The sequence below is a fragment of the Asparagus officinalis genome, chromosome 8 (assembly GCF_001876935.1).
Source record: "Asparagus officinalis chromosome 8, Aspof.V1, whole genome shotgun sequence".
Taxonomy (NCBI): domain Eukaryota; kingdom Viridiplantae; phylum Streptophyta; class Magnoliopsida; order Asparagales; family Asparagaceae; genus Asparagus; species Asparagus officinalis.
In genome coordinates this window covers 35,636,195-35,649,603 of record NC_033801.1, presented here as the reverse complement: position 1 = coordinate 35,649,603, position 13,409 = coordinate 35,636,195, and the positions used below count along the sequence as shown (strand labels likewise).

General features: G+C 38.0%; 2 protein-coding genes across 2 annotated transcripts in view; both read right to left on the bottom strand.

Moving 5' to 3' along the window:
- Positions 291-3,067, bottom strand: LOC109820364. The gene is made up of 2 exons (XM_020386491.1): positions 2,918-3,067; positions 291-1,754 (listed from the first exon to the last, which is right to left on the bottom strand). Exon 2 carries the CDS (start codon positions 1,626-1,628, stop codon positions 804-806), a length of 825 nt encoding a protein of 274 aa, XP_020242080.1. The 5' UTR covers positions 1,629-1,754; positions 2,918-3,067; the 3' UTR covers positions 291-803.
- Positions 11,889-13,409, bottom strand: part of LOC109823029 (cyclic nucleotide-gated ion channel 2) — a 5,793-nt gene continuing 4,272 nt past the window's right edge. Inside the window, 3 exon segments of the mRNA XM_020389346.1 lie at positions 11,889-12,683; positions 12,757-12,843; positions 13,299-13,409. The exon segment at positions 13,299-13,409 is cut by the window's right edge and continues 16 nt beyond it. Of these exon segments, the coding sequence (XP_020244935.1) occupies positions 12,198-12,683; positions 12,757-12,843; positions 13,299-13,409 (684 nt within the window). The 3' untranslated portion in view covers positions 11,889-12,197.

Sequence of the window (13,409 nt, the reverse complement as noted above, 5' to 3'; positions counted from 1 at the left end):
TAAATTGCACTCTTAAACAGAACATGAAGCTGTCAGCAGCTTAAACAGAACATGTTCAACTTTCTACTAACCTGATGGGAAGAGCACCAGCATGAGTCGAGCACTAGCATCACCAGATTGGGCACAACCTCAGAGGCCACATTAACTGAAAGCCTGCAGAGACAAGCCAGAACTCTCAAGAGACCGCAAATAACTACAGTTTGGATTCAAAAGAACAGCCAAAGCCAAATCAGTTAATTTCAATTCAGCATTACAGTAGATTGAGGGGATGCTGTTGAACACCATAAAGCTATCATCAACTTAAAAAAAGCACGAATACTTGCTATAAGCACAGGAAAGCAAAAGGGCTCAATGCAAACGCCTTGAACCCATGAGTTGGACACGCAGACTTAAAGCAGCACCACAAGAACTACAACAGCTTATGATTTGTTCATGACTTAAACAAACACAAGATACTTCAACAAAAATAAACAAGTCTAACAAAAAGACACTGCGGTTAAATTGGTTATTTTAACGGGACATTAGCTCCTCTACAATGTACATCCCACACCTCAAACTGCATAAATCAACTTCAGAGGCATGCTGCACGTCAGGGGATGAGAACTTGGTTCAAAACCAGTATCACTCTGCAATGAAAAATGCCGAAACTCTTCGGAGTGGAATCAACAACTTGTTTATGGCTTTCTTGGCTGAAAGAAATACCTCGGCGACAATTTCTCTGCTGAACAATAGCTCTGGTAATCCAATAAAAACATTAAAGAATAGAAGTGAGCTATGTAGGTGGACGTTTGCAAAGGATATCTTCAGGTGATAATTTCTCTGATGAGCCAATCCAAGCTAGGGTAGGCAAAGTACAATATCAAGAAAGAAGGCAAGGCAAACAGGATAGTTATCAGTATGTACAACACCAAAACTACAGCACTTGCAGGTATGGCATAGAGAACTATTAGGAGAAAGATTATGACCAAAGGGAGCTTGGCTGTCAAGTGGACGAAGAAAGCTAGTGACTTCCTCAATGAAGCATTGATCCTCTCCACATTCAAGTAGCTACCAAATTGGTCCTCCTGGTTTGGATTCTGGTTGAACTGCTCTTGACGCACAATGGGAGCCCGTCTGCTATGGTGATGGTGGTATCCATTAGTAGCCCCCGAGCGTAGAGTAGTAGCACTACTGGAAGGCCAAGCTGGATGGTGATCCCCGCGACACGAACGAGATGTAACTCTGTCCCTATTCATGTTCTCCACCATCCAGAGCAGGAAGAAGTTCTTGCGTGGGAACCTGAGATTTCCTTTGTAAACCAGTCGGAAAGATAGAAGATTGCACCAGGGGCAGGAAATGAAGAGAGGTAGCTGGATGGGCACGGTTGGGAATTTCACTACAGCCCATTGAAGCCCCAAGACACAATTCTTGCACAGGGTATGGCCACACCACAAAACATAAGGAACATTCTCCACAATATTGAACGACTCCCAGCATATCGGGCATTCTAGCCCTTCTTCACTACTGGCACATGAAGAGACCTCGTCATCCGAGCAATCAGTAATAGATGTGGTTGGATTAGTGCAGGTTTTCTTTGGCCCTGAACTTCCAGATATGGCATTTGAAGAGAAACCCCAGTTTCTCCACATTGCGATGGTGGGAAAATTCAATTATGTGTGCGGGCATCAACGTTTCGGTAATGAAATTGATGAGGACACAAGGTCAAATCTTACAAGCTAGTCTCATTCTCCAGCACAAGACTACCGAAAACAACCCTGAAGAAAAAAGAAACAACAACAAAAATAAGAAAGACTACAAAGTTGACAATAGAAGATTTGTCATACAGCAACCCATCTGAGACAGTAATTAGCCAAGCTGGAAATTTCAAACTTTTGCTTGAATAGCTCCACCTAAGAACAGGAAATAAGCTTGAGAAGCATGTGCAATTTGCAAATACAATCTTGACTTCACAAGTGTTAAATGCAGTTGGACAAACTTGCAACTTTAAGCAGTAGCTTGTATGCATCCCCGCTAATGTATATAAGAAAAGTCGGTTATCCAGCTTAAGGAATAAATCAAACTCTATGTATAGCAGTATCCTTGTAGCACTGTAAGTGTCATATAGATTTTATAAACCTTCAGGAAAAGAAAATACCAACATATTTCAAGCTCTTTACAAGCATCGTAGTCCAGCTATCCTCCATATGCTTGACAAAGCGTACTACAAATTCAAGACAGGATCTTTACACGCCAAATCTGTGGGCGCAAAATTAATTTGAAATGGTAAAACAAGGAAATTCCATGATCAGAAATAAGTCATGCCTCCTTATGAAAGGCTCACGCATATCCGAATTGTCCAAACCATGAAACTGTAGCTTCCACAGATCTGAGACCACTATAATCAACCCCTAACGACTAGAAGAAAATACTCAAAACAGAACATCTACAACAATAAAACAGCACCACCAGCTACTTTTCAGGACATCCTTTTCTAAGGTTTCGATGGATCACATGAATTATCCGTATCGACACTGGACCATAAATACTTGTCATTCAGCTCTTGAAACCTACATCCGCTTCGTTGAAACCAAACCTTTATATTATGCGTGTCATTAAGCGAATTGGAAAACTCTCATTCGATTCATATTTTTTTTTAAAAAAACATCATGCCCCAGATGTTCTTTACTCACTAGAACAAATCTAGGAAAGAATTACTGTATCAAGTCACAACTGGAATTAAACATATGAAACCCTACAATCGCACAGAAAGAATCAATCCTAGCAACAATTAAAAAAAAAATAAGCACCAAACAACAAATTAGAAAGGTGAAGCTCAAGAAAAAAAAAACATCAAATCTAACTGATCAGCCTATAACCAAAAAAAAAATTTTGAAGGAATAGATGAACATAAAATTAACAGTTTTGGATGCGATCATACCAATTAATCATCTCGAGGAGAGGCTAACTCGAGTAGAGATTGAGGAGAGACGAAGACGACGAAATGGAAGAAACCCTTCATCGCCATCCGCAAGCGGCCAATTGAGCTTCTTCCCCAATTTTATAACGTCCTCTCAAATAATAAGATCTCACAGAAACGCTCAACCTTTTAGGTAATGACTGGTGAGTCCTAATTGACGTCTACCGCTCACGCTGGCACGTGACATGTTACTTTTCGTGTTTCCCCCAACCCCAAAAAAGGAAAAGGCTTAATTGCACTTAAATGTCCTTGCAGTTAAGTGATCTCTTTTCTCAAACCTAAAAAATAAAAAAGTATCCTAAAAGGTTTAAGTGTTGCAGATAAATGCCTCAAAGTTTCAAAATGTTACATATTAGTGTTTTCTTCTTCCCCCAATGTTTTGTATATAAATACCCCAAAGTTTATAAACGGCCTCACTTATATACCCTAAGTTTCTAAGAGTTTCACTTTAGGGGGTGTTTGGTTCAATTTCTATAAATTATAGAAAATATTTTCCACCCAAAATATGATTTCCTTGTATTTTTTAAACAATTATAGGAAAAATTTTGAGAAGTCAAAAAGTAACAATTTTCTTATTTTTTTATACTTTGCTTGGTTGGTTCAAAACAAGAAAATGACTCATAACTTTATAGAAAATGGGTATGGGACGGGTTTTGTTGATTAAATAAGGAAGGTGTCAGATTTCCTGTTGATTTCCTTTCATTTTGAGAGGAAGTTGCTTTTTGTAAAATTTGGTAGTTTTTGATATTTTATAGAAAATATTTCTATAAATTTTTTGTTGAACCTATTTTATAGAAAATATTTCTATAAATTTTTTGTTGAACCAAACACAATTTACAGAAATCTATAGAAAACTTTTAATTACAAAATTACCATTGTCAGATATTTTGAACCAAACACAATTTACAGAAATCTATAGAAAACTTTTAATTACAAAATTACCATTGTCAGATATTTTGGGAAAAGTTTTCTCAAAAAGTGTGCAACCAAACAGCCCCTTAGTACGCTCTGCTATGTGACGTGGAGAAAAGATAACGTTATCTGAGTTTTTATAACTATGGAGCATTCATCTGCAATATTTTAACACTTTGGGGGCCTTTTTTGTTTGATTTGAAAGTATAGGACATTTAAGTGCAAGTTTGGGGAAATTATATGGCACTTAAGTGCAATTAAGCCAATAAAAAACTCTTCCCAAGTTTTGTTTCATTCTGGTGTGCTCTCCGTGCCTGCTTGATAGCTGCAAGTCCAAGCGACCAACGACACCTGCGTGTGGACTTTTTTTACCATATATATCTATATATTAATGATATATATATATATACTTATGATATATTATGATATATATATATATATTATATTATATCAATATATAGCGAGAGGTGTTCTAATAAAAACCTTGTTCGCCTAAAAACTGAAAAACCTCCTTCATCCATGTTGGCGATCTAGACTGAATCCAATGCGCTGAAAGATTCATGTGCAACAGATCAGCACTGCATTAATATTACCTGCAACGCAGCTGAATCCAGATTCACTACCTTCAACGTATCTCGAATTGCACTGCAGTGAATCCAGTTCACTGCCATGTGAATCCAGATTCACGTGCAGTGAATTCCAGATGTTCACTGCCGTTGACTGATAATTAATACATGTGTGTTAATGACGCGTAGGTAATGCATTGGTCTAGTTGGACTGGTTTGACTGAATCCTAGCCAGTTTGGATGAAGGATGGGTTTTAGTTTTTAGGCTAAGCGAGTTTGTTTATTTAGGAACATCTCCCGGTATATTATATATATATATATACTATATGACTATGATATATATATATATATATATATAAATATATATATATATATATATGATATATATATATATAATATATGCCTTTTCTTGATATTGGATCTCTACAATTTAAGCCCGGTGGTTTTGGGAAGTGCTCCAATTCCTCTTAGGGGGTGTTTGGTTCAAATGCCAAAATTTTAGAATTTGTAATATCATGGAGAATTTCAAATCCATAGGGTTTTATACATGTTATAGGATATCTAATATTTTGTTTGGTTCAACGTTATTATAGGAAAACAAATCCTAAATTTTATAATATCTTGTTTGGTTCAAACCCAAATTATAGGATAACAAATTCTTGAAAAGAAAATAAGATGAACATGATTATCTTGGTGAGGTTACCTTCCAAAAATAAATAAAATACAAATGTATAAAAAGAGAGGTAAGCACACTCATTTATGGGATTTACCAAATCCTCTCCAATTGAGAGGATTTGGCAAATTCTAAAAATTAGGTATTTTTTGTATTTTTGGGATTCAACGTTCCAAAAATTTTCTTAAAACATATACCAAATAGAGAATCTCAAAACACAAAATAACTCACTTTTTAATCCCAGAACTTATAAGCCATACCAAATGCCAAAATTTTGCTTAAACCAAACACCCCCTAATAATTAGTGTATATTCTGAATTCAAGGAAAGAGATTAGGTGATATAGAATTTTACTCTTGTGATAGTGATTCTAAAAACAATAATGAGATCCTACGGGGCTAATCACGTCCCTTGAATTCAGAATGTAAGATAATGATTGGAGGAATTGGACATTCTTCAGTTAACAACTAATTGGAGAAGATCCGAATCTTAGGAGATCTTTGTTTCAGTATATAATTTATCCATGTTGCACTCTTGTAGGAGTATGAAGTTAAATGTAAATTAAGAAAGTCCAATGGTCATCGATCGCACTGCAAGGTTTGGGTAATCTCTCAAACCTGATCTCACTTTATCTAAATTTTTTGTGGGGCATTAATTTATTCCAAATATGATTAACTATTTTTCATTGCTTCAGCTAGGAATATTTCTTCTAGTGATCGTACATTGTGATATTAGCAAATTCACATCTGTAAAGATAACACCGATAGTGCTTAGCACTAGCCCAAGACCGTAATACCCGAGAAACCCGAAAGAAACCAAAAGAATAAACCTCTAAGTATGAAGAAGAATATGAAGAACACTTAGAGAACACTTGAAAGACTTTTAGATAAATGTAGAGAACTTATGAAGAGGAAGACTCTTTATTTGAACTTGCTTTATTCACTTGTTCAACTTTTTCTTTTTACTTACAAATGTGAGAGGTGAGGAGGTATTTATAGCCTCTCAAAGATATGTTACAAAGGATCTAGATTCTTCTAATATCACCTCCATAGTTCCTAGATATTTTTCTAATCTCTAGAAATTTCTACATAATATCTAAATATTTTATCACAAATTATCTAGATGTTTCTATACTATTATCTAGATATTTAGCTTAAAGATTTCTCTAGAACACTTTAAGGAGGTGATCAACCTTCTAGAGTGTTTCTAGAAATCCTCTAGAATTTGGACCTAATTTTGGGTTTGGTCAAACTTAGAATAATTTCATCATAAACCCAAAATTAAGCTTGATCCAAAATCAAGTTTAATTTCAATACTCCCCCTTAAACTTGATTTTGTCAACCATCCCGAGCTTCGAGCGAAGTAACTCAAATTGGCCCTTTGGTAGTGACTTGGTGAAGATATCTACAACGTTGTCTTCGCTTCGAACCTCCAAAGCTTCAATTGTTCCATCAAGCACCTTCTCCCGTACGAAATGATGTTCTAACTGATATGCTTCGTCCTTGCATGAAACACCGGATTATTAGCCAACTTGATAGCACTTTGATTATCTCCATAAATTACAACCGGCTTATTGATTGGCTCCAACAAATCTTCAAGGAGTCTTCGAAGCCATATACACTCTTGAGCTGCGAGTGTTGAAACTTTATACTCCGCTTCAGTGGTAGACAATGACATCGTTGCTTGCTTCTTGCTGCACCACGAAACACTTGTGTCTCCACATAAGAACACATACCCTGAAGTTGATTTTCGATCATCTAGATCTCCACCAAAGTCAGCATCCGTGAAACCATTAAGAGAAACATTGGCATTGTACTTGTACATCAGACCCATGCCAAGAGTTGTCTTTACATACTTCAAAATCTTCTTTGCCGCTTCTAGATGTGGCTTCCTTGGTTCTTGCATAAACCGACTTACGAGACCCACCGCGAAGGCAAGGTCAGGTCTTGTAATGGTTAAGTATAGAAGACTTCCTACAAGAGAGCGATAAGGTCTAGGATCAGGTAGCAAGGACCCTTCATCGCGTTTAAGCTTTATGTTCACGTCCATCGAAGTAGTACGTGTCTTCCCTTCGTGTACTCCAAACCTTTCAACAATCCTTCTTGCGTAGCTTTGTTGGCCGACAAATATTCCATTCTTTACCCTTTCGACCTCCAAACCAAGAAAATTGTTCAACTCACTCAACTTCTTCATCTCAAACCTCACCGACATATACTCTTGTAGACGAGCAATTTCAGCATCATCATTCCCGGTGATGATCATATCATCCACATAAAGAAGAACCACCACGTGGACTCCTCCATTCTTCTTGAAGAATAGACTCGGATCAGAATTTGATGGCACATACCCGCAAAACTGAAGGAATTGAGCAAGCTTTCCATACCAAGCTCGAGGAGCTTGTTTTAACCCGTACAAAGCCTTTTTAAGCTTGCAGACATAATCAGGATGCTCTCGTGACTTGAAACCAAGCGGTTGCTCCATGAAGATTTTCTTATCAAGCTCTCCGTATAGAAAAGCATTCTTCACATCTAGTTGCCATAACTTCCAACCAAAGCTTAGAAAAGCATTCTTCACATCTAGTTGCCATAACTTCCAACCAAAGCTTGCGGCTAAAGATAAAAGTGAGTGTATCGTAGTCATCTTTGCCACTGGACTGAAAGTTTCATCATAATCTTCTCCATATTTTTGAGAGAACCCTCGAGCAACCAACCTTGCCTTAAATCTGTCAATGCTCCCATCCTTTTTTTGTTTAATTCGGTACACCCATTTACAAGAAACGGGTTGGACATCCTTGGGTTTTGGAACCAAATCCCAAGTTTCGTTCTTCATGAGAGCATTCATCTCCTCCTTCATTGCGCCCTCCCACTCTTGAACTCCTTTTGCTTCATCATACGGTGATGGCTCCTCTTCATCTAATGGACCTGCAAAGTAGCATGAGTAAGTAGTGACAAACCTTTCATCTCTGAACCGAGCAGGCTTAACAATGTTCCTTTTTGGCCGTTGATTAGCCATGGAACTACAATCTTCTTCCTCATCTTCCTCTTGATCAGTGATCCCCCTTTCACCTTGCGTCTCTTCTTCAAGACTTCCGCTTTCACTTGGCATTTGAACAACTGGTTCATTGATCTTGGAGGAACCCCCACCTTCTTGTTCGACCAAGACTTGAGGTGGCCCATAAAATGAGGAAACTTCATCAAAGACAACATCACGAGACATTGTGTACCTGTGTGTCTCTGGATCCATACACCTCCAGCCCTTCCTTTGTTTATCATAGCCGACAAAGATGCATTTCTTCGCCTTTGCCTCCAACTTGGTTCTTTGAGAGTCAAACACGTGGACGTAGCAGATTGATCCAAATATCCTGAGATGTTTCACCGTTGGCTTCTTCCCATGAACCATCTCACAAGGAGACTTCATATTGTTCGGACTAAGTGGCATCCGGTTGATGACATACGCTGCACATCTCATGCCTTCCGCCCATAAGGCCTTAGAAAAATTTTTGTCATGTAACCAGTTTCTACATGTCTCGCTTAGATGTCTTATCTTCCTTTCTGCTACTCCATTTTGCTGAGGTGTATACGGACATGTAAATTCTCTCTTGATACCATGTTTTTGACAAAAAGAGAGAAACTCCTTTGACATGAACTTCCCTCCATTATTCGTCCTTAAAGTCTTGATCTTCTGACCTAATTCTCCCTCCACTGTAACCTTGAATTCTTGAAACTTGGAGAATACTTCTGATTTTTCCTTCACAAAGTATACCCAAGTGTACCGTGAGAAGTCATCAACAAACAGTAACATGTACCGAAACCCAGAATAGGAGGATGTTCTCGTCGGACCCATCAAATCACTATGGACCCTCTCCAACGGAGCGCTGCATCGTGAAGTGGAGTTGTCAAATGGAAGCATATGTGACTTTCCATATTGACAGTCTTCACAAAGCTTTCCTTCATCATGAATCTTCAACTTTGGGAGCCCGTTAACCAAATCCTTATTCACCATAACCTTTAGCTTAGTCATATTTATATGACCAAGCCTAGCATGCCATATAAAGGCATTATCATTCGTACTCATCTTCTCAACATAAGAATTTGAGGCCGATAAAACATATAAATCCTTAACCCGTGCTCCGGTGTGAACCACGTCCGCTTTTAATTCTTTAATATTCTTTAAGAATTTAACGTCTCTTGGGCCAAATAAAACGTAGTTACCTGAGTCAATCACATTCACCCACAGAGAGAAGATTATTCCTTACTCCAGAAACATGATATACGTTCTTGAGAGTGACTGGGCTTACATCATCTCCTTCAATAACGACTGTCCCTTCCTTCTCAACGCGGTGGATTGAATTATCCACAGTAATGATGGCTTCTTTCCCGTCATGACGCTGAATACTAGAAAATAACTTCTCATCTCCAGTAATATGATGGCTACAACCAGAATCCACAATCCAATCATTTTCAAGATTTTTAGCTGTGGATGTACCTGAAGATGCAGCCTCCACCGTGAAACATTTTCCCCATTCTTTGTCTTCAGTATGACCCTTTGATTCCGCCATATTTGTTTCCTTCAGCTTGACTCGACAATCCTTTTTGAAATGCCCAAGTTTTCCACACCGATAACACTTGAATCGCTTCTTGTCTCCCGTAGAAGATCCTTCTCGTCCATCATTATTCTTCACATTACCATATTTGGGTTTGGCTCTGAAGCTTTGTTGTCTCCTCGCTACAAAAGAGCTTCCCGAGTCATCATGGACTTTAACTCCCGCCATTTGCATGGCTAGTGATTCTTGCAAAGCTAGTAGATTTTCAAACTCCTCCAAGAAAGGTTGTGTAGCTCATCCTTGAACTGAAGAAACAAACGGTGTATATTCGGGTCGTAGACCACGAATAATAGACCACTTCAACCGTGCTTCCGAAATCGACTCCTCCGGATTGAGAGTATTAATCTCAGAGCAAAGATTTTTTACCTTGATGAAAAACTCTGAGATTGAAGACTCCCCCTGCTTCGCATTCGCCAACTCGTTCTCTAACAGTTGTAGACGAGCCTCGTTCTTCTTGTTGAACAATTGATCTAGTGTCCTGCCAAATAGCACTTGCGGATGTGCATCTTGAGACATGCTCAAATAGTCCTGAAGATATTGACCTCTTCAAAGCAAACTCCGCCTTGGCATTCTTCCGTATCCACTCCTTTGTCGCTTCCGCTGTTGCAGCATCTTCCCTTGGTGGTGTTGTGCTTCTACCGCCGACGACATCCCATAAGTCCTCACTAACCAAGTATGACTCCAACATGACTTCCATAACCGGTAGTTAGATTGGTTTAAGATCTCCATTCCTAATCCAACGACACGACCCATTGATTCTATACTTAGAGTAAACCCGAGCTCTCTTTAAACCCCGATCTTGAAGAGCACAAGATTAGAATGGCTCTGATACCATGTAAAGATAACACCAATAGTGCTTATCACTAGCCCAAGACCGTAATACCCGAGAAACCCGAAAGAAACCAAGAGAATAAACCTCTAAGTATGAAGAAGAATATGAAGAACACTTAGAGAACACTTGAAAGACTTTTAGAGAAATGTAGAGAACTTATGAAGAGGAAGACTCTTTATTTGAACTTGCTTTATTCACTTGTTCAACTTTTTCTTCTTACTTACAAATGTGAGAGGTGAGGAGGTATTTATAGCCTCCCAAAGATATGTTACAAAGGATCTAGATTCTTCTAATATCACCTCCATAGTTCCTAGATATTTTTCTAATCTCTAGAAATTTCTACATAATATCTAAATATTTTTGTCACAAATTATCTAGATGTTTCTATACTATTATCTAGATATTTAGCTTAAAGATTTCTCTAGAACACTTTAAGGAGGTGATCAACCTTCTAGAGTGTTTCTAGAAAACCTCTAGAATTTGGACCTAATTTTGGGTTTGGTCAAACTTAGAATAATTCCATCATAAACCCAAAATTTAAGCTTGATCCAAAATCAAGTTTAATTTCAATAACATCAAACTTGGTTTGTAACACAACCCATTCGATGTAATGCCTGTTAGGTTTTGTTCATAACTATGGCTTCCTGAAGGGATTGAAAAACAAATAATGAAAATAATTTGTATGAAGGCATTTTATCGAGAAAAATAACAAACAAAACCAAGTATAAACAAAAGGAGCAGGTAGGCTTAAATGCATCTTCCAGTATGGACTCTTGTGCGAAGCAATATCCTCAATAAAACAAGGAATCTATGGGCGAAGTCACAGAGAAGCTATGTTTTGCCTTGATCATCCAAGTCATGCCATTGCCTTATCATACCTACTTCTTTGGCCCAAGCAAGCTGATACATGCGGTGGACCGCGAAAAAAGGGAGCTGAGGTAAAGGTTTTGTGTCCTTATGACATTACTATAATAAGGTGATGTATTTTTTTTTTTTTTGAGGAAAACTAAAATTTGAATGATGTATTCTCTTCTGTCTCTCTTATGTAATAAGGACAGTATAATTCGTATTTCTTGACCTAAAAGGTACATTATGTATACTGTAGAAATGGTAAGGACAAGTTTAGTCCCAAAGGTTGCAAAGGATAGTTCTATTCCATGCTCAAATTATAACATTATTTCAGCAACAGGCAATGATTCAAACAATTGTTTCTGATACTATAATGTAACTCGTATATCCAAAGCGATAACGTCAAAACAGAACGAGAGCTTTCATCATATACATGCAACTATGTACAGTTTCACCTCCAAGCGAATGGGGGCAAAACGAAGCATTATTCCAAGAACATGGAGACTCTAACCAATAAAATTGTGGAATTTGCATGATTCATCTTTGCCTTTATTATCCCTTCTCAGTTCTCAGCTAATCCCCATGGAGTAGTATCATAGGAAACTTTTTATTTGACAGGATCCACTAGGAAAAAGTATGTATATTGCTCAAAAGATCTTATGAATCGCCTTTAATAGTATGTATATTGCTCAAAAGATCTTATGAATCGCCTTTAATAGTATGTATATTGCTCAAAAGATCTTATGAATCGCCTTTAATACAGTATGTCTGTGTGTATTTTTGGTTGATTATATAAATAGAGCATCTCTATTCAAGGTGATCATGAGGTCGAATCGACATGAACATTGCGGCGTATAATCGAAGTCTTCTCTCATTATCGCCAATTTCCGAAGGCAATATCACAATTGCCCTTGTCCTCCTCTTGTATTGCTTCCATGCCAATTGTATATTGACAGCCGCCCACGTCCTCCAATTTGATGAATAGTACCTCGCTGTTCTTTTGATGCTTTCATTAGCAAATCTGTACCTGAAATGCTCTGTTATGTATCTTAGATGATTTGCGTCCAAGCCAAAAGCTTCTGCTGGCTCTATACACTCAAAAGTTGCGGATGAAGACGGCAACCGATCTATAAATGGGCGACGAAGACACCAAGATAGGAGCTCATCTCCTAGAAAATTTCCAGGCCCTATCATGCATGTTGCTACCATTCCTTTGCTTCTTTGTTGGCTGCTTTGTAATTGCCCTCGAACTATGAAGATCATTCGTTGAACGGGATCTCCTTCTCTTATTACCTGGGATGACATTATAGAAATAACTTTGGTCGGGAAAAAACTTAAATGTAAGGTTTGATTTGCGAATATGTACCTTTTCATTCTTGGAAAAAACTAGATGTTCAACTCTATCACATATGTTGTCAAGGATAAGATCGTCCAATTTGTGGAACAGCGGCACCTGAGAAAGGCAAAAGAGTAATGTTTATCCAACAATGATTTCACCAGATATTATTTTCGTAGGAGTTTTTCTTAAAATAAAATGTCCCCAGTGATCATCATGAGGATCGTGTAACACTGAAATTGGGATTAGTAGAACTGAGCAATGAATTTTGATCACTGCGCTTTAGCCTAAAAATTTTCTTCTCTGTTCTTCTCGTTGTAGACCTCAAAGTCACGTCAGCCCCTAACTTCATCTGAAATTTCAAAGAAGCCTTTAATCCACTATTTTAACTCATTAAGCCCATACAGTTAATTATTTTCAGCCTATATATTGAGTCCCCATGATGGTTTTTTGCCCAAAACATAGCCCCAGCCAAAAACACTATTCTTTTGAGGGTAAAGTAGAAATATTTCTGGCAAAATCTGATAACAAATTTATATATCCTCTTCGCTAGAACTTGATGTTGATGCTACCTTTCTTATGAGATCAAGGCAGAGATGGCGCTTTACATCTCTCCTTAACCCTTCTGGCAAATCTTTGACGATGTCCATTTCGTCTTCCCCTCTCATTGCTGCCCATCTCTG